The sequence below is a fragment of the Macrobrachium nipponense genome, chromosome 17 (assembly GCF_015104395.2).
Source record: "Macrobrachium nipponense isolate FS-2020 chromosome 17, ASM1510439v2, whole genome shotgun sequence".
NCBI classification, from domain to species: Eukaryota; Metazoa; Arthropoda; class Malacostraca; order Decapoda; family Palaemonidae; genus Macrobrachium; species Macrobrachium nipponense.
Genome location: NC_087210.1, coordinates 7,710,589 through 7,734,049, shown reverse-complemented (window position 1 = coordinate 7,734,049; position 23,461 = coordinate 7,710,589). Strand labels below are relative to the sequence as shown.

At 35.4% G+C, this 23,461-nt stretch overlaps 1 protein-coding gene across 1 annotated transcript in view; it reads right to left on the bottom strand.

Annotated features, from left to right (window-relative positions):
- The window catches only part of LOC135196138 (toll-like receptor 2), a 74,704-nt gene extending 58,187 nt beyond the window's left edge, over positions 1–16,517 (bottom strand). The window contains exons 1-5 of the mRNA XM_064222679.1: positions 16,107–16,517; positions 9,828–10,193; positions 9,501–9,644; positions 7,987–8,116; positions 2,184–2,293 (exon numbers count right to left, since the gene is read on the bottom strand). Coding sequence (XP_064078749.1) covers positions 2,184–2,293; positions 7,987–8,116; positions 9,501–9,644; positions 9,828–10,160 — 717 coding nt within the window. The 5' untranslated portion in view covers positions 10,161–10,193; positions 16,107–16,517. The remainder of the gene's footprint in view (positions 1–2,183; positions 2,294–7,986; positions 8,117–9,500; positions 9,645–9,827; positions 10,194–16,106) is intronic.
- Between the last annotated feature and the right edge of the window lie 6,944 nt (positions 16,518–23,461).

The window sequence follows — 23,461 nt, the reverse complement described above, 5'->3', positions numbered from 1 at the left end:
ACATCCATTGAGCTATAAATGTCCTTTAATATCCAATTCGTTCGTGCTCTACATCAGAATTAATATATTTTCATATATGTTAACCGAACAGAGATTTTTTAATTGATAATAATTTCGTCCTCTCGTGGATTTGAACCAGCGGACAGAGGAGAAATCAGAACTCCAGTAACATTACCGACTCGTTGTTGGCCGAGTCGGTAATGTCACTGAAGTTCTGATTTCTCGTCTGTCTGTCCCCACGGCTGGTTCGAGTCCACGAGAGGACGAAATTATTATTAACTAAAAAATTCCCGTTCGATTAACATATATGAAAATATATTAATTCCGAAGTAGAACGAATAGGATATTAAAGAAAATTTATAGCTTAATGCATGCATATGAATCACGGTGGTGTGATGAAAAATTCAGAGTATATATATATATATATATATATATATATATATATATATATATATATATATATACATATATATATATATTATATATATATATATATATATATATATATATATATAAGTATAAAAGGGCAATTAAATCACTCTGGTTTAAAGTTAAGGTCTAAATTTCGGTAGACTCACTTCCACCCTTATCAAGCACTGCTTGATAAGGGTTTTAATGGACCTTTTATACTTGAGACTGAGACGCATCCTGTTTTAACAGAAGAACGTATTTACATATATATATATATATATATATATATATATATATATATATATATATATATATATATATATATATATATATATATATATATATATATATATATATATACACACACATATATGTGTGTGTATATATATATATATATATATATATATATATATATATATATATATATATATATATATATATATACATACATAAAAGAGAGAGAGAGAGAGAGAGAAAGGGGCAAGAATTACAAGGGTTTTACTTGAAAACAGTTGATTTTCCTTACATTTTTCCAATTCAAATTCTCGAAAAGTAATCATCGATGTATATTTCTGTTCAAATTTCTCAAAATGGAGTTTGAATTCCTTTATATAAAACGTCCGTCAAAGTTTACCTACTGTGGACAGCCTGATATTACTAATGCTGCTCAAAGCACAGTTCCCCGAAGTAGTCAAGTCAAGCTTTCATGACTGTTCAGCAGAGTTAGACGGAAAGTTGCCAGTTGATGAATTATGTTGAAAGGTATTGAATGCCCTTTACAAGTGTGACGTTACTTGATTTCCACCGACCAAACAATGAAAGGGGACTGGTCGTGGTTCAACAATCTAAATGCTCTAGGTGTCAATGGCGATTTTCCCAGAATGCTTTAGCCAAGTCAACCGGGTCTTTCCTAGAGACTGACCCTCAACTGTTTTTGGTGGTCGTTATTTAGGACTAATGTTACTTGGGGTTTATTATCTCTATGATATTTACAGTGTTCTGTTTAATTTTTACGGTTATTCCCAACGGCCTTGTACTAAACACACCGCAAAGGTGGATATATAACGGGTAAAAACCCTTGGGGTCGGTAGCGGGGAAAGATCCTTTAACCGGTAGCCAAAGCTACTCAAATATGTACTTCTTGACTTGGCCAACACTCCATTTAGAATTTGAAAGCATCTGAAAGGTTAACTCGTCAGGTGAAGTAGCTTTTCCTACTCTGCTTTGTACTGCAGCTCTAATCAAAACAAAACAATGGATAGACCTAGTTTTTACCGAGCAAATCTATTCCATTTATGTATTTTAACATCTATATAAACACCGCCTCCGCGCTTTGTATGCTAACTTGTTATCATCGGCACTCTCTTAATGTTAACGTCATCCTAATTATTACCACTGGAAAATTAAATAAAAAAAATGAAGTAAATAAAAGATCTACACTTTAATTTTTGGTAATTTTTCCGAAAGTGCGAACTGAAATTCAACAAAGGAACATAATTGTCAGAGTAAATTAGAATTGCAATATAACTTTATGGAATTATTACACTAGGAAAAATACGCGCATTCACGCAGCTACGTAAATGCAAGCCGTAAAATGTATAGAAAACCTTAAAAAATGTATCATTCTATGCTTTTACGATCATGTGATAATTTTTTTAGGGTGGTATGATGGGGGCCCGTAGGAGGGTATCAAAATGCTCCCTCATCCTTTCTTGCGATCTCCGATACGATCTCTGATACGAGTAAAGGAAATGAGAGAAAAACGCAATTACCGTATTAGGAGTGAAATTAGCCGAACTATTGCTGTGACCTATCTCGCAAAGAGACAAATCCAGATACTCCAGTCTAGGGAAGTGTTGCAGAAGATACGGTAATTGGCCATCTGGAAGAAAAAATTAAAACAATTAATTTAAGAGAGAGAGAGAGAGAGAGAGAGAAGAGAGAGAGAGAGAGAGAGAGAGAGAGAGAGAGAGAGAATGTGCGGTTCATTTCATGATCTGTTTACGCATGGCATATTTTATTATAAAAATATCTCACGCACATGCAAGGTCAGAGCAAATCAACTCTGTTGTTATCCACCAAAGCAAAAATTGCGACTAGTTGAGACTACCCGTGCAAAGTTATTGTCCATGTGGTATTATGAAGTGGAAATCGGTTAGACTGGAATAACGATAGAAAGTTGACATATTTAAAATACATAGATGCTGTTTGTCACCAAAATACCACAACACTGACAAAATTTTCTTAACGCAATGCATCATCATGCATCTCGAGCAGGGGTTCTCAGCCGGGGGAATTCCCCCCTAGAGAGGACTTTCAGAGTTTCGAGGGGAGTTGTGACCACAGATTGGCAGACTCAAACTGGCACTAAGACCACACAAAACGCAGTGTGCATAAGTTCGCACTACTGAGAGGATACACAGGGCTTTCTCTCTCTCTAAGCTTGTGTTGTTGTGTTAGTATTTTGTTGGGTATTATTTGTAGTGCACCTTTTGAGGCAGACAATTTTGGAAAGGTACCACTGATCTAAAGGGAGCTGATGAAATGGTTGAAGGGGTTAAGTTAAATGTTTCAAATATTTAGAGACTACGACATCCAATACAGATTCTTTTGAATTGCAATTAATGCAAAAATAAAGTTGACAAATGAAGCAATAGGTGGGTTAAAATTCATAAGGAATCGCACTGCAGGAGTTGAAAAATTGTCCTATGTTTTAAATGACGGAAGTTCCACAAATAGACAGAATTAGTTTGCACCATCCCATAGAAAAGTGGTTCTCAACCTTTTCACTATATGTCAAGAAAGACATCCACACCCCCTTCCCAAAATTGTCTGCCTCAAAAGGTACATTACAAATAATATGCAACAATCTTCTAGCACTCAAGCTAGCAGAGAAAAGCTCAGCGTGACCTCTCGGTAATGCAGACTTTTGCACACTGCGTTTTGTGTAGTCCTAGAGCCAGTTTGAGCCTGCCAGTCTGTGGTCATATTTCACACCCCTGAAACTGAAGTTCCCCATTAAGGGGAATTCCCCCCTGGTTGAGAACCAGTGCCTTAGAGAGTGATATATGACAGTGACAGCTAGGCTCCTGTGGGCGCCAGAAGAGTGGATGCGAACTATGAGACGGGAGGCTGGAGATTTGTGAGTGACAAAAGCAAAGACAAAATAGAAATGAATGTTATTAATAACAGAACAACAGATATAAGTATGATTATAAATAAAGGCAAATGCCACAAAGGAAAAGTTAAACAACGGAGTGGTTGCTAGGCCTTTCGACACACGGTCCTCTACTAGCAGGCCGTGTATTGAAAGGCCCACAGTCATCGTGTTCCAGATCTTCGTGAATCAGTTATACAACTATATACATGTATACTATGTACATGTAATTACAAAACTTTACATTTGTTTACTAAGATATTCGTGAAGACAGGTAACTTACAATCAGTTAGTCAGTCAATTGATGATTGTGTTAAAGTCATGAATTTTTCATACTGGAAGTCCCTCCTTCGACTTTTACCCTTTATTTAGAGAAGGTTTCTTTCCAACAACCATTAAATTGGATACTTTTCTTAATCAAATCATGGCTAACAAATCCTCGACAGTCACCCAATTGCAGGTGCATCCATCAGCAGTTATCACTGTAAACTACATCTGCATCCATCAGTAATTATCACTGTAAACCTTAGCAACATTCATCAACAGTTATCACTGTAAACCTTATCAACATCCATCACCCGTTACCACTGTAAACCTTATCAACATCCATCACCCGTTACCACTGTAAACCTTATCAACATCCATCATCAGTTATCACTGTAAACCTTATCAACATCCATCATCAGTTATCACTGTAAACCTTATCAACATCCATCATCAGTTATCACTGTAAACCTTATCAACATCCATCATCAGTTATCACTGTAAACCATATCAACACCCATCAGCAGTTGTCAATGTAAACCTTAGCATTATCCATCAGCAATTATCAATGTAAACCTTATCAACATCCATCATCAGTTATCACTGTAAACCATATCGACATCCATCAGCAGTTGTCAATGTAAACCTTAGCATTATCCATCAGCAATTATCAATGTAAACCTTATCAACATCCATCAGCAGTTATCACTGTAAACCTTATCAACATCCAGCAGCAGTTATTGATGTAAACCTTAGCATTATCCATCAGCAGTTATCACTATAAACCTTATCAACATCTATCAGCAGTTATCACTATAAACCTTATCAACATCTATCAACAGTTATCACTATAAACCTTATCAACATCTATCAGCAGTTATCACTATAAACCTTATCAACATCTATCAGCAGTTATCACTGTAAACCTTATCAACATCTATCAGCAGTTATTGCTGTAAACCTTATCAACATCTATCGGCAGTTATCGCTGTAAACCTTATCAACATATATCAGCAGTTATCGCTGTAAACCTTATCAACATCTATCAGTAGTTATCACTGTAAACCTTATCAACATACATCACCTGTTATCACTGTAAACATTATCAACATCCATCACTCGTTATCACTGTAAACCTTATCAACATCTATCAGCAGTGATCACTGTAAACCTTATCAACATCTATCAGCAGTTATCACTGTAAACTTTATCAACATCTATCAGCAGTTATCACTGTAAACCTTATCAACATCCATCAGCAGTTATCGCTGTAAACATTATCAACATCCATCAGCAGTTATCATTGTAAACGTTATCAACATCCATCAGCAGTTATCGCTGTAAACCTTATCAACATCCAGCAGCAGTTATTGCTGTAAACATTATCAACATCCATCAGCAGTTATCACTGTAAACGTTATCAACATCCATCAGCAGTTATCGCTGTAAACCTTATCAACATCCAGCAGCAGTTATTGCTGTAAACATTATCAACATCCATCAGCAGTTATCACTGTAAACGTTATCAACATCCATCAGCAGTTATCGCTGTAAACCTTATCAACATCCATCAGCAGTTATTGCTGTAAACATTATCAACATCCATCAGCAGTTATCACTGTAAACGTTATCAACATCCATCAGCAGTTATCGCTGTAAACCTTATTAACATCCAGCAGCAGTTATCACATCCATCAGCAGTTATCACGGTAAACCTCAGCAACATCTATCAGAAGTTATCGCTGTAAACCTCATCAACATCCATCACCCATTATCACTGTAAACCTTATCAACATCCATCATCAGTTATCGCTGTAAACCTTATCAACATCCATCAGCAGTTATCAATGTAAACCTTATCAATATCTATCAGCAGTTATCGCTGTAAACCTCATCAACATCCATCAGCTGTTATCACTGTAAACCCTATCAACATCCATCAGCAGTTATCACTATAAACCTTATCAACATCCATCACCTGTTATCACTGTGAACCATATCAACATCCATCACCTGTTATCACTGTAAACCCTATCAACATCCATCATCAGTTATCACTGTTAACCATATCAACATCCATCAGCAGTTATCATTGTAAACTATATCAACATCCATCACCTGTTATCACTGTAAACCTTATCAACATCCATCATCAGTTATCACTGTAAACCATATCAACATCCATCAGCAGTTATCATTGTAAACTATATCAGCATCCATCAGCAGTTATCGCTGTAAACCTTATCAACATCTATCAGCAGTTATCACTGTAAACCATATCAACATACATCAGCAGTTATCACTGTAAACCTTATCAACATCTATCAGCAGTTATCACTGTAAACCTTATCAACATCCATCAGCAGTTATCAATGTAAACTTTATCAACATCCAGCAGCAGTTATCACTGTAAACCTTATCAACATCTATCAGCAGTTATCACTGTAAACTTTATCAACATCCAGCAGCAGTTATCACTGTAAACCTTATCAACATCTATCAGCAGTTATCACTGTAAACCTTATCAACATCTGTCAGTAGTTATCACTGTAAACTTTATCAACATCTATCAGCAGTTATCACTGTAAACCTTATCAACATCTATCAGCAGTTATCACTGTAAACCTTATCAACATCTATCAGCAGTTATCACTGTAAACCTTATCAACATCTATCAGCAGTTATCACTGTAAACCTTATCAACATCTATCAGCAGTTATCACTGTAAACCTTATCAACATCCATCACCCGTTATCACTAAACCTTATCGACTTCCAGCAGCAGCTATCACTGTAAACCTTATCAACATCCATCAGCAGTTATCAATGTAAACCTTATCATCATCCATCACCATCAGCAGTTATCAATGTAAACCTTAGCATCCTCCATTACCATCAGCAGTTATCATGCAACTTAGCATCAAAAATCCATTAAGGCAGTTTCAATGTCCAACCTTAGCATCATCCATCACACCATCAGCAGTTATCAATGTAAACCTTTAAGTTTCAAATCCTTCCAATTCACAGTAGCAGTTTATATAACAATTGATCTAACCTTAGCATCATCCTATCAGCCAAGTTAGTTCAGCCACTTCAGCAGTATCATGGTAAACCTTATCAACATCCATTAGCAGTTATCGTTGTAAACCTTAGCATTATCCATCAGCAGTTATCACTGTAAGCCTTATCAACATCTATCAGCAGTTATAGCTGTAAACCTTATCAACATCCATTTGCAGTTATCATTGTAAACTTTATCATCATCCATCAGCAGTTATCATTGTAAACCATACAACTCAAAGTGTCTTTACATTTATCATCCTGTAGATTTCTCCCTTTTCATCATTAACCATCACTTCCATGTCAAGTCTCGCAGTAAAATTGCCTTTCCTATCATGCACCAAGTCATTCTGCATTTGCAATTCCAACACAAATGTCCTCGCTCTCCCAACCGGCCAAGCATAGACTTTGTGTTTCCTAGAAACATCCTGATGTTCTCTCTGATTGTAACACCTTTTTTGCTCTAATAGCTTTGATAGTTATCCATTTCAACATTGCTAGAAGTAATGATCGAACGTGGTGGAGTGGGTGGGAAAGAGAGCTTTGGGTGACTGTTTTCAAGTTTAAAGTTTGCTAATCAACGAAACACAATATAAGCTCAATCTGGGATGCTAAGAGGTCACGATGCTTGACTGTTGTCAGTTCGCCGTATAATATGATAACATTCATTTCAAAGAACCGTAATATGTCCCATCCTGTTTCAGTTAAGGATTTGCCACTGGCTATTTATTTTCCAACACAATCTTATATATTATTTTCATGTTTTACAAGTTAGTGAGTGCGTGTCTGTTACCACGCTCGTGCAGATCTGGCATTGATACCGATTTGGGCCATTAAAGTCCAGGTTCTCAGGACGTACAGACGTTCGGGTTTTTGTATCTAAACTGTCGGTATCAAAACTCGGATCATGAAAGAAAGTCGATGATGTGTTCTCATATAACACCTCTCTCTGTTTAACGATAGTCTGTGAGACGCTTCGTAGCTCACAACACAAGTACAGCTCGAAAGTTCATGATAACGATGAAATGGGAGTCATGTGAACTCGTTCATAATAGTGTACTTATAGCCGTACTATGGTAAATGCAAGTTACTTACCTAATGTCTTGAGAGCAGAGCCTCTCATGGACAGGTTGGTGAGGGACTCAAATGTCCCCAAGTTAACGAGAGACTGAGCATCGAAGTCAGGATTGCCACTCAGATCCAGCTTTCCCAGAGACTGTAAAATCTGCGGAAAATAGAGAGCGAAATAAACACATCAGCTTCATCAAAATTAGATATCACTATCTCTCCATCTTTGTGAAATATACGAAGTATTGCTCAGTAAGGATTTGATATTCAGCATAAAACGAAGCATGATGAATAAGTCTCATGTAACACTTAACAGTAGTATATTTTACTTGAATTCCACCGTATAAAATCCGTAGTTGGTGCCTAGGAAAACTCTTATGGAATACTGTACATAACACACAAACGAGGCCTAATATTTTAATAACAAAGTCATTCTTTATTGTCTCTTACGGGTCAGGCAGACTTAAGATATTCCTCTATTCATTAGACGCGTTCTCCAGTTATACAGAGTAAATGACCCACTTCTGTTAATAAGGTAATTTTCAGATTTGACGTGAAATCACCGTTGCATTTACCTATGAATTTTAGGTGATGGATTACCAGATACTCTAGGTACACACGAATTACAGCTTTCAATGTTTTCTTTTAATAATTCTATTTGGATTATGATATACAGAGTATTATTGTGACCACAGATTAGCAGGCTCTAACTGGCTCTAGGACCACACAAACCACAGTGTGCATAGGTCCGCATTACTGAGAAGGCATGCTGGGGTTTCTCTCCGCTAGCTTGTGCGTTTGTGTTTGAACATTGGTACATATTATTTGGAATACACCTTTTGAGGCAGACAATTTTTGGAAGTGTTGGGGGAATGACATTCTGACACATGGTGAAAGGGTACATGGGCCAAAAATGTTGAGAGCCATTGGATTAGAGAAACTTATCTCTATATTGCGTACATTGTTATGAGCTAGTGTCCATCATAGCCCCTGCTTATTCACTCAGATATGGGACTAGATTAAAACGCTATATCTTCTGGCATGTGTGAGTTGTGGTACTGACCAAATCTTGTTGATAGTTGTACAGCTGTACAGGTAAATCTTCTAGTGCAATAAGTACTTGGATCACAGCTTCCTATATGACCGCTTTGGCTTATTTGGTTGAGCTCTTGCCCCGCAATCCAGGGGCCTAGATTGTAATCCCAACTTGAGATTAATTTACTTCTAAATTTTTCATGCTAAGGCGTCTTAATTTCACATATATTTTATCAGGTGTGCCCTGTTAGGTTAAGAAGCTGCGTGAAACTTGTTGGTATGTAGGCTGAATAGCGTAGTCAGATAACTCGTCAGGTACAGTTAGTACTTGGCTTTTCCCATCTAGTTAGTTAGTTCCTGTGTCTCTTATTCAAGAGGTTTTGGGTTTCATCCCAGTGTTAGTTACATTTAATTTCTATTTTTAACGCCATGTTAATTCCCATTTGATGAAGCTATGCAAATTAAGACATAACCTCTTTTCGCAAATTGAACTTGAATATTCGTACCTGGGTTTCAGATGAAATGTTGAACGAGGTTATGTTGGCTTCACTTATCTTGAGAGACTTAAGCTGAACATGTACAGGCTCCCGTGGTAAATAAAAGACGCCTCCAACCCACTCTATTTCAACTTCCAGAGTATCATTGTCACCCTGAAAAAGTTCAAGGAATGTATATGGATATCAAAGCACCGAAATCTCTCCAAACTTGATCACACTTCTGAAATTTTATAATCTAAATTCCAAGGGAAACCATGTCGTAAATGAAGGAGGAGGATATAATTTCATTGCCACCAAAGTCTGTAATTCCATTTAAAGAGAACTCAAAGAACAAACCTGAATGAGATATCGGCTAAATGACGAAACATCTGGGCACCTCAAGACAGGGGCGGAGGTAACAACAGGTACTTTGGAACAATTCTTTAGGTTCTGAAGGTTCTCATTCTCTTGGGCTACCCCTGTTTGGTAGAAATATTTTCCATAACCTGGGAACTCTGTCACCGGGATGTCTGATTCTGATGACACTGCAGTTGAAATGACACCGCTGCCTCCAGTTGATTCAAAAGGGTTGAGAGACTTAATGTCAGGCGGCGAATGCTCTACAGTAGACACTGCAGCATTACAAAGCCAGGTGCAAATGACCAGTGATACCTTTAAATGTGAGAGCATTGTTGGCACTGATTATTCTAATGCTCCTGAAAACTGAAAAAGAAAAGGTTCCAATTACAGAATAGCAATATATGAACAAGATGTAAATATTGCGTAAGATATAATTTCTATGATTGGCAGGATGCCAGCACTAAGAGAAAAACTAATAGAAAATAAAAGTTCTGACCTAGTAGAACAAATACTCAGGTATTAAGACAAGCAAAAAAAAAATGAAAATGAAACTGATAAAATCAATACAAAGAAATACAATGAAAGGGAAGACACAAATCAACAGTACATAAATCGTAATTATCTTTTGCCAACAATGAAAATTCTCGGATGCATCATTGTTTAAATAATCATGAGAATAATTGGACAACGAATTCATCTATTATCCCACCAACATCAGAAAGGAAACCTGATGTAAGAGTGGGTAGTGAAAGCAAAGCTCTTTATATCAACAAATTGCAGATCAAAATCTTATTTACTATTTAACGATATTTCTTTTTACAGAAAATTTCCAAAACGCAACAACATATCTTAATAAAAAATCATTGTCAGTCTGCTGTTTATCTATAAGCTTTACTTGTCATTCGTGTATATTTTTCATGTAGTAAAAGTCATATTGCATTTATTAATGCAGAAGTAGCTGAGATAGAAAACTCCATATCTGTACATATTACATTTCAATATATCATTACTTTCAATATTAACATATTTCGCACAACAGGGGAAGGCAACGGCTACTGCCTCATTCATACTTGCATGCTTCATCGTGAATATAATTTCCTACACCTACTCAAGAGATTACTCAGGGTGAAAAGGCCTACGGATCTAGTTGGTGAAAGCTTCCTGTATATACGTAGCAATATACATACATCCTATTACGGACTTAAGTTTTACAAAACTTATAATTTTAATTTATTGTAAGCACTACGTAATAATGAAAGAGTGGTGTGGTCTGGCCTGATAGGAAGTCTCATTTCCCATTTAGGGGGAATTTCACTCCCCTAGGGCAACCCACGGCCAACGCCATTTACTCCTTTTGCTTTGGACACACATTAGTATTCAAGGCCGTCTGGGACAGTCATGTGCAGGGCGTACTCCTACCAAGTTTGCACTTGTTATTATATAGACTGATCTAACGACTGTGATTTGAAGGAGGCTCACCACCCATTTACTTTGCATTCCCTCGTACTCAAAGGGGTGGAATATGTTGCATTAAAATCCCAAGTCATCAACACCTCCTTGAGGGAGCCATGTACAAGTAGTCCCTCTCAATGAAATTGATTTTACGAATACACGCACAACCACGCGCATATATACATATACATATATATATATATATATATATATATATATATATATATATATATATATATATATATATATATATATATATATATATATATATATATATATATATATATATAATGTAATAGCCACAATGCCCTCTTATCTTCTCAAATTCTTGGAGAAGTTAATAGGGCACTGTGGCTATTACAGTTTCATTTGTATCTGGTAAAAATGACTAGTAGATTCTACACGCACACGACACACACACACACACACACACACACACACATATATATATATATATATATATATATATATATATATATATATATATATATATATATCCACCTTAATATACGGTAGAAAGGTAAGTGAAACAGGGACTTGGAACAAGTACTTTGGTAGTATATTCTACATTTCAAGTTCACACTGAATATAAAAGTAGTTGAACTTGAAAATGTAGAATGTATTACGAAAGCCCTTGTTGCAAGTCCCTGTTTCACTTTCTTTCTACCGTGGATTTAAGGATATATATATATATATATATATATATATATATATATATATATATATATATATATATATATATATATATATCGAGCTACAATGTCCTTTAATATCTAATTCGCTCTACCTCGGAATTAATATATTTTTCATATATGCTTAACCGAGGGGGAATTTTTTCTCGATAATAAGACTTGCCTGGACCAGGGTGCGAACCCATGGATCCTTTCAAATCCAGGAACGTCAGTGAAGCTTTTACCTACTACACCACCGCGAGTTCACTGACGTTCCTGGATTTGAAAGGATCCATGGGTTCGCGCCCTGGTCCAGGCAAGTCTATTATCGAGAAAAAATTCCCCCTCGGTTAAGCATATATGAAAATATATTAATTCCGAGGTAGAGCGAATTAGATATTAAAGGACATTGTAGCTCGATATATGTATATGAATCACTGAAATGTGATATGACTTATATATATATATATATATATATATATATATATATATATATATATATATATATACATATATATATATATATATATATCTATATATATATATATTATTATATGATAAATGTATTGAATTGTATGTATATGCACCCCATACTCAGACTAAAATTAGAATATAGAGAGAGCTATGACTAATAAGTGCAACAGATCTCCTCAGTTCGTATTAAGTTAGTGGTAACGTCTGCAATACCGTCAGCAACGGGGAAAGCCTTTATTAGGTACGTTTGGAATATGAAGAGTGATACAGTCTCAAGAAATTTCCAAAAGTTTGAAGGGTAATACCACAAAATACATATGTTACGAGTAGTATATATTATAATATATACGAATTATTATTATATATATATATATTATATATATCTATAATATAATATATATATATATATATATATATATACATAAGACTATGATATATATATACATAATATATTATATATCTATCTATATATATATATATATACTATTATATTATTATAAAGATATATAATATATATAATATATATATATATCTAGATATATATAGAATAATATATATATATATTATATATGTATATATATACGATATTATAGATTATTATTTATTATACCATATCTATAAGATGTATTATATATGAATTATTATATATGTATATATATAGTATATCTATATATAGAGATAATATATATATCTATATATCATATAGCGATATTATATATATCTATATATATTAATATAATATATCTATATATATTATATTATAATACATAAATATATATACAATATATATACATATATATATATATTCCTAATATACATATATAAAATACTACAGATATACATACAACATATATATATATAGATTAATTATATATATATAATAATATATATTTATGTATATATTATATATCATGTATATAATATAGATATAATATATATATATGGTATATATGTATATATAGTATCTATATTATATTATAATATTATATATACTATTATATATATACTATATATATATATATAGATAATAATATATATGTATATAATAATATTAATATATATATTATACTTATATATATATATATAAATATCTATTATTTATAGCATACTACAAAGATTTGTAAACTCAGTTCAGTGCCAGTAAAAGTTTATATATATGTATAATATATATAACAGAGCTTGAAATACATAACATCACTGTGTTACTGAGAACTGGCGAAGAACAAGAATGTCTCTAGCTTACCGAACTGCGGAATTCTTTTATCAATAGCAAGAAGATACAACAAAGGCTGGAATTTATATATACACATATATTCCAGTTTTGATATAATGTTCTTGCGGTTAATAGAAAAAATTAAATTCTGTAAATTAAAAACACTTGCTGTTCTTATGTAATGTTCAGGAGTTCATTGCTGTAATGTTAGCGACACTCTCGCATAGATATCAACTATGATTGACACTGAATTGATTCGAGAATCTTAGCTGTACGCTAAATAAAACCTTTACATAATCATTACTTGACCATCGTCTTCAAAAACAAATTGGCTAGATATAAATCTTAACGCCTTGCTTTTCTTCTGTTTATAACCAGTTCATATTTGGCATCCAGTTTTACTCTCAAATGACGAAAAAACTGAGTGTGACATTGTATTCAAACAAAAACAAGTAAAAAATGTGCCGAAGAAACGTATTATACTGTATGAAATATGAAACTATCTGCCACGGCCCATGAAACTTTTAGCCGGCCGAGGTGGCCTGTGTGGCTGCTATGCCAAATGCACGCTCATGGCCAACTTTAACATTATTAAGATATAATCTACTGAGTCTAGAGGGATGCTCTTTGGTATGTTTGATGATTGGAGGGTGGCAATCAACATACCAATTTGCAGCCCTCTAGCCCCGGTATTTTGTAAGATCTGCAGGAGGAAAAAAAAAAGAAAAAAAAAGCGGGCGGCAAATAGCCGTCTCATTAGTTTTCTTTTACAGAAAACTATAACATATCCTCTTCTCCAGGACAACACATATTTTACAATGCCAGTCGTTAGATACCTAAAAAAAACATAATGTTTTGGGGTCAGTATTCGAAATTTATCGGAGTAAAAATCGTCAGTAAGATCACTCAGCTTAGCATTGCTTTCGACCCGAATAGATAGATTAGGCATCTTACAACTCGAGAAAATTCTTTCATATTTTCTTCATAAACTCAGCATGCAAGAGGTCATCCTGTACGGCGTTAAACCTCTTGCACCATCTTAGAAAACCGGGGAAAATTCCCGTTGAAAAAAAAAAAAAAAAAAACAAGAAGATTGAGAGAAAATGTGATAATACGTTGGACGAACTTTTGACATACGTACAAGCGCTCGCTCATAATCACACTCAGACACACATTATATATATATATATATATAGTATATATATATATATATATATATATATATATATGTATATATATATATATATATATTATATATGTATGTATGTATGTATTTACATGTGTTTGTGCGTGTTCGACTATAAATAATCACGTACGTGCGAGCGCCGTGTTTACTTATGCTTTTGAGTGTTTAGAATTCGAATTGACGTTGAAAAACGAAAACAAACCTATTTACCAGATACGCATCACATCGATCCCTAGGCAACGGAAGACCACTGCAATTATACTCTGTGAACCTAAACTTAATATTTCATAAAAAAATGATACGCGAGAATTCACTCATAGGTCTCGTACACCAATGAACTTTGTAATTGATTAGCATGCTTCTTTTTCTTTCAATGTATAATCATTGTTGTAGAATGATAATAAAATACTGAGGGCAACAGCAGGTTCCTAGATGACACATTCACTGCACACTGTATTTCTCCTGCTGGCTTAAGGACACTCGTCACACACACGCCCATCTTGATCGTTCAAACAGCACCTTATAAGTTTGCCTTTCATTTCAGTAATTTTTGTCATATTCCAGTCGTATCACTGTCTTTCAATTTAGTTTAAACCAATAACTAGAGAAAAAGACTTTGATGTAAGTAACAAAAACAAAAAACAAAAACAAGAATTCGACCTTGGTCTTACATTGAAACCTCAAGCGAAAACTAATGAAACTTGTAAGCAGCCCTACGACGCGGCTCATAGATGCCAAATGTCGCTGGGTGTAAGAGTCTCTCTCTCTCTCTCTCTCTCTCTCTCTCTCTCTCTCTCTCTCTCTCTCTCAATGAACGTATTTACGCCACCGTAATTCAAAAGGAGCAACATTTCTGGTAAAAAAATTCAAGAAATCTGAAATAATTGACATATAACATGCCCACTTACTTCAGAAAAGTGGAAGAGACCAGTCCAAGTATCTCTCTCTCTCTCTCTCTCTCTCTCTCTCTCTCTCTCTCTCTCTCTCCTAGAGCGCTATACTACTTTCAGCAACAGGACTTCCCTGTTCGTAGGGACTGGGTATGGTAAACTAGTCCGGAGACTTAAAAAAAGATATAAAATAATTAATGTTCATAGACTTTACAATAATTACGAAATAGATGTTGATGAAAGGTATTATAGTTATGACAGAGAAGATATAGATTCTGATAAAAAAAAAACATTTGAGAACCAACATTTTCACACGTAAATATCACAACCAGCTGGTAACTTCAACGATTACTAAAGTAGTGATCTGAGCTCTTCCGTTCTAGCGCTTACCTCTAACGTAACTAGGAGAGCTGAGCTATTGCTAGATTCATCCAGTGAGCTCCAAAGAGAACTTGAGAATGCTGCCCAGAACAATGAAGTTTAAATCCACAAGAACTAAATACTAAGAAGTTTTCTTCACGAAAGACTTAAAGCTACGAAATATCGCAGCGGGTGGAGACACTGACAAGGGACTCTCCCTCGGTGGTTTTTCCCAACTTCGCGTACCGAGATAAACAAAATATTTGCTTGCATGCAATTCAGCGGATATCCGGGAAGAATTGGACGGAAATGGGAAGAAACAGAGTTACAATATCCAGAACTAGTTTCGGCGAGAGAACCGTGCATAGCTATGCGCGCAGATATCCTGCGTGGTTCCTCTATACGCACTCCTGGCAGTCATACTGATATACGTATACCAGTCTTCTGGGCTCCTAGGCCAAGACACTTCTCGGCCATGGGACCCATAAGGCGAAGGAGGCGGGAGTTGCCATGTGCCATTTTTCGTGGCTCGAAATCGTCGTGCTGCACGGACCCAAGAAGGAACCATTCCTTAATTCCTTAAACATTACTTAAATATTTAGATTAAAGACTTCCCACACTTGATCCGCACAAAAAAAAAGAGAAAAAGAATAGACAAAAAATACTGTTTTAGTTTAGAGTTGCATCTCAGCATTATTTGCGAATGATCTGGCGAACAGCCGATTCCTGTTTTGCCTTTAATTAAGGAACAAACGCGTCTCAAATTGAATTTTTTTCGTGCTAAGCTCAAACTAGATGTTTCGTTCTCGAAAAAGAAAGGAGCTTTCTCTTCTCTTGCCTAATCAACTCGAGTTCCCATTTTCAGATGGTCTGAAACTCTTCTGCTTTCCCTATCGCTTCCTGTCTATTTATGTCACACAGACATTTAATATATAATATATATTTATATTATAATTATATATATATATATATATAAATATACATATAGGTATATATATATATATATTATATATAATAGACATATATATATATATCTATATATATAGATAATAATATAATAAATAATATAATATATATAATATTATATAAATAAATTAAAACATAATATTATATAATAATATAATATATATGTGTGTGTGTGTGTGTGTGTGTAAGTACATTCATATCTAGATGCATGCGTTTATATATGTATGCGTTCTTAGAACACATGGCCCTGAAATTGGTCGATTTCTAACAAAGGAATAAATGGACAGCACCATCTCACAGGATGAAAATTTCAAGAACTCTTATTACATTTAAATAATAAAACTGAGTGAAAAGATGATAACGAATATATAAATAGGAAGTGAACTTTCGATAATGGAAGCATCCATGCAAACGGCAAGATTAATTCAGTGGTTCTCAACCTGGGGCGACAGCGTCAGCAATTTCCAGGGGTGTGGGCTGGAGGGGGGGGCCAGCTCTGGAGAAAAATGAAATATTATCTAATTATAGTCGTTATTCCCTTAACAAGAATGAAGATACTTATATTCATAAGTATCGCATTATAACGTTAATCTAATATAGTCTATTACTCTAGTTTGCCTTGTTCGGATCCATGTATCTTTGTGTAGCTGCATTTTCCACGCTCTCTCTCTCTCTCTCTCTCTCTCTCTCTCTCTCTCTCTAAATCTAGAGGGGGCGTGACTTATAAAAAGGTTGAGATCCACTGCAGTAACCTGCCTCATGGACCCGGTGACGTCACAGCAAGCATTTTCCATCCACGCTTTGTTCGCACAGTGGAATTATGTCGGTTGCTCTCTTGCTATCCCAGTGAAATCACCGGTTTCAAGTAGAGAGAGAGAGAGAGAGAGAGAGAGAGAGAGAGAGAGAGAGAGAGAGTAAAGGTCATCCGCCTTCACTCCAATGTTGATAGATACAAATGCCACTCAAAATAATGGCTTTAGTGCACGGAACATGCAGAACGATATTAAAGATTAAACAAAAAAATACGCTGAAGATTCTCGCCGCAATCGAGTGTTCTGTACAGCGTATAAACACGGCCACCGAAAATAAATCTATCTTTCGGTGGTCTCAGTATATAGCTTTTATAAGCCACTGCCCCTGAAACGTTAATATGGGCCGATGGTGGCCTGGCCTATAACGATGCCAGAAACACGAATTTGCCTAACTTTAACCTTCAATAAAATAAAAACTACAGAGGCTAGAGGACTGCAATTTGGTATGTTTGGTGAGTGGAAGGTGGATGATCAACATACCAATTTACAGCCCTCTAGCCTCAGTAGTCTTTAAGATCTAAGGGTGGACAGAAAAGGGCGGACGGACAAACAAAGCCATCTAACTAGTTTTCTTTTACAGAAAACTAAAGATACTCATTATAGCATGAGTCTCGAAATGGGAAAACAAATCTAGTTTAGTATGTGATCATATTTTCAAAGATAAAAAGATAAAACTCTTCAGAAAGCTTTCGGAAAGCTTTCTGTATAGATTTCCTTTAAATATAAGTACATATAGAGAACTGTGGATTATTCGATTCTCTGTAACATCAAGTAGCCCAATATTCTGATTTCTTGAATTTTTCGATTTCGCTTACCAAGGTGGTATTTTTTTTCTTTGTTGTCCCTTATTTCTTCATGTCATGCATTTTCAGGAACGCGGAATCTCACGGTGTGGATGCATCAAATATGTATGTATGTATGTATGTATATATATATATATACACACACACACACACGCACACACACACACACACACACACACACATATATTATATATATATATATATATATATATATATATATATATATATATATATATATATATATATATATCTCACTCCACTCCATTGCACTAATATGGTAGGTACTAAGACACTTATCCTTTTTGTTACCGTAAGTTATGGAGTAAATTATCTGACAATTGTATAATCATGGCTGGCTTTAGGTTGCGTAAGCGCAGTGTAAGTTACGGTGTATTCCGCTTCTAAAGACGTCTGAACACTTTTATTTTGTAATACATAATTTTGCTTCTTCGCCCTCATTCTGTGCATTTATTAATGAATAGATTTCTGATGAATAAATGAATCATTCGATATACATTTCTTATAGAAGAATAGCTGGTGTGGTACCTATAATCTCAGCTTATATTGTTATATCCTCAACTATATAAACATTCGAATGAGTGTTTCTCACAACAACTCTTAAACATTAGCTATTGTTCATCGGACTCGGTTTTAGTTAGTCATGCCGTGTCCTTCCAGCTTGCAGTAATGGCTCTTTCAAGCCCTCCAGGAAGGTCTGAAATGCATTAGTCAGAAATATTCTTAAAAGGCAGGATTCGCGAGAGGTACGGGATGCAGAAATAAAGTTTCTGTAATGAGGCATAAATAGAACTGGTCTAACCTCATGTTCCAGCCTTTCTAACACTCCGAAGAAGTATTTAAGTGCGTTAGCAGTGCAGTGCTTTAGATTACGAAAGTAGCATGAATTCTTGATAAAAACTAGATATCAAGGTAGTAACAACAATTCTTTCCGGATATCAAAATCTGTGTGGTATCAAGCTTCTTTGCATAGCACGTTAACAACACAAGTAGCGAACACTTCAGTAAATTGTTCCTCGTTAGGGAAAAGAACTACATCAAAAGATGAAATATTAACTTGAACTTTCGCAACGGCCAAATGATTTCCCAAACGGTCATAAGCCCAGAAAGTAATTCAAAGTTAAGTAAATCTTAGTTTAACCAGACCACCGAGCTGATTAACAACTCTCAGGGCTGGCTAGAAGGATTAGATATTTTTACGTGGCTAGGAACCAATTGGTCACCTAGCAACGGGACCTACAGCTTATTGTGGGATCCGTACCACATTATACCGAGAAATGAATTTCGATCACCGGAAATAAATTCCTCTGATTCCGAGTTGGCCGGGCCGAGAATCGAACTTCGGACCACCGATTGGTGGCCGAGCGCGAAAACCACTTGTCCAACGAGGAACTAGAAAGTAATTCAGATGAACATAAAAGGTTGTGAATGGGAACTCAATTATGTTATAATAGACACCAGGATCTTACTTAAAAAAAAAAAAAAAAAAAAAAAAATACTGCTATCCAGAAAAAGCACTAGGCATGACTTCATGCTAGTTTTGCTGCAGCTTAAAACGCCCAGATATTAAGATGGTCTTCCTTCTCGTGATAATTACAAATAAGAAGAATCAAAGCTCTGTTTGTACAGGGGCTGCTCTTAGTACGTATTTGGATTTCGTATGATAGCTTTTATCATTTGAGGGTGAATGTTTCTAAAGTGGCTGTAGTCTGCTGGTGAGTTAGAGAACAGTCGACAACTAAATGTGTTGTAGTTTATATTTATCGCATTTTGATCTCTGTATAAGCTTGTATTTTCGCAATTTTTTTTTTAATCTAGGGAAAACATTGTCTTGTCTTCTTCAAACATCCGTTATATGCGATCACTATCACTCCTGCGTTTATTTATTTATTTTTTCTTTTTCAGTAAGTGAAAGCTCTTCTTTCTGTATTCCCTTTACCGTCTCTTACTTTCTAATGAACACCATATTCTTTGGAAGATTGAATTTTAAGGTCACCGGCTCCTGTGGGCTTGTTCCATATGAATAGGATTCCTCTTCTGAATATAATAATATGATAATAATAATAGTAATAAGTGGTACGAGCGCTAACCTGAGGGAGTGATAGAAAACGATCTGGCAAAGAGCCTCTGGGACTATGGTATCAGAACAAATAGGGTGATACGTGCAAATAGACCAGACGTGACGTTGATTAACAAAACCAAGAAGAAAGTATCAGTCATTGATGTCGCAATACCATGGGGCACCAGAGTAGATGAGAAAGAAAGAGAAAAAAATATACGTATCAAGACCTGAAAAAATAAGAAGGATAGGGGATATGCCGGAACACTAGGAACGATCACAAGATCCCTGCAAAGGAAACTGGAAAAACTAGATGGCGCAGTAGCTCCAGGACTCATGCTGATGAGTATGCTTCTAGAAACCGCGCACATAGTGAGAAAAGTGATAGACTCCTAAGGAGGCAGGATGCAACCCAGAACCCTACAATATGAAAACCACCCAGTCGAATAGGATGACTGTGATAGACCAAAAATAAATAAAATAAATAAATAGATGAATGTTAAAAAAATGATAACCATTTCAATTTTAATTTCTAAGGAGAATCACCATAATCCTGAGGTCAGCGGAGCGGAAAATGTGTTAGTGTTCTAAACAATTTGAAAGTAAGCATACGTAAGAGCACTTTATGAGGGTAAAAGGAAACGAAGATGATTCAGCAACGCATCTTAAAAAAAGTTGGATGATAGGCTAGAAGGATAAAAGGGTGTTTTGAAAACATTTCGAAAAGAGTTTTTGTTTCTATGGGAGCTATAGTTGAATTGTAAGAAAGTGAGGAGTCGATGTTAAATGTAACCGAAAGAGAAATGTTGCAGCCTTGGAGCTATCTTTTTTTTTTTTTTTTTTTTTTTTTGCGGAATCTCATACGAGCGAAATCGTCGATGCTCTTGACTTGAAGATACTAAATTTATCAGCCATTCGGGAAATATTTCATTACACACAAGAACAGAACAAAATATAGAATTTATGTCAACGTTAATTCAGCACTGAAACGGAAATTGACAGTAAAAAGGTTACAAAGTTGTAATAGGAGGAAATCCTCGCAGTTGCGTTATTAAACAATTGTTAGGAGAGGGCGCAGAGTAAGCTGGAAAAAAGTAAATATGAACGGAGGTACATCAAAATGAATGAAATGAGTTGCAGCTAGGGGCCGAAGGGACGCTGCAAAGAACATTAAGTAATGCCTACAGGCTACAGAGCACCGCGTGAAGTACACTGACGATACTACCCGCCTACGAGACGTATTATAAATAGTACTACATACGATCCCACAACCACTCATTAGGTCTAGGAATTCCTCTAACCTGAGGTACGTGAATCGTATGCCAAAAAATAATAAAGTCTCATCGCAATAATGTCCAAAATATACACTGACCTGAACACGTGAGTGCTGTTAGTCTCAAGACAGTTTTCCTTTGTTCAGGGACCATTATATCCAAAAAGTTGGTAGGGTAAAATTCTACTATACATGGTCATCTAAAAGTGACGCCGCAGTCATTACATCTTTTGAAACATGTTACTTTGGACGATAATCATTTTATTTAATACGTTAATTTTGTAATTACATAAACAAACTGCATGGAAAGGCAATTCACGACAGTTGAAAATAATTATTACTGTCACCCATAGAACGACAGATTCTTCGTTTTCTTCGGTGAACTCAACAGCTGGATGAAAGAACTTGTTTTGTCGTAAACTATGTTAAAGTCCACTCATCTTTTATAAGCTTTCTTCGTACATCGGAAAATCATTTGTTTTAATATTAGTGTATATAGTGATGCATTAGCGAATTAAAAATGTGGTTTTTTGCATCTGTTAACCATACAATTACGATAAAATGACTCGTGAGAATGCGATTAAAAGCGATTGTATTTTCTTAAACCTTTTGACAGACCTGGATTTGCAGAGCTCAAAAATGCTCTCTCAAATTATTCGGTATCAAATATTTATCTCTAAAGATGGAACGAGTTCACTAGGATCGTCTTCAGGGTGTTTAGAGAGTTCGTTAATAAGTTGTTTGTTGTTGCAAAACCATCTTTTACAGTTGGAAAATGGTACTAGTATACCACAAGCTACCTTTTATACACAATTATGCATTTAAGTTCTTAGAGATTCACTACTTGAAGTTTTTATCTAGTTGTTACACTCCAGTCAGATTTCAGATTGGGTTCTCTGATCCTCTAAAAATACAGGGAGAAGTTGCCAGCAAACGTGGAACCAGGCATTGTTTATTTGTAGAAATGTGATTGTAGTGCCACGTTTAGTGTCTCATAACTGAAGGCCCGAAGAATTTGGACTACTGATCATTTTGCCGTTTCAAGTATAACTGGTAACTCGCTGTTTAGTCCAGTGGCCTCACGCTTTACGGCAGCATTTCAACTCGCGAATCTGGTAAGGATTTTAAATCATTTTACCATTTTAGATTAATAAAGTGATCGGTTAATCCTCTGAATTTCCATGACCATCGTAATTGTAGCTCATTGTGAATAGTGATGAACCTGATGTTTTTTAATATAGTGTGGGCGTGAGGGGCTAGAGAGTGAGGGGGTCTGAGGTAAGGGCGCCCAATCGATTGTTTCTTTGGGGGTATGATTGTTTAATTTGTCTTAAGTTGTACACGATTGTTTTCTTAATCAGTTGGTTTTAATTTCGTCTTACTGTGTTCACTTTTATATTTTTCCAACAACTGTTTTACGCATTCTATCCTATCACACTCTCACAAAGACACAC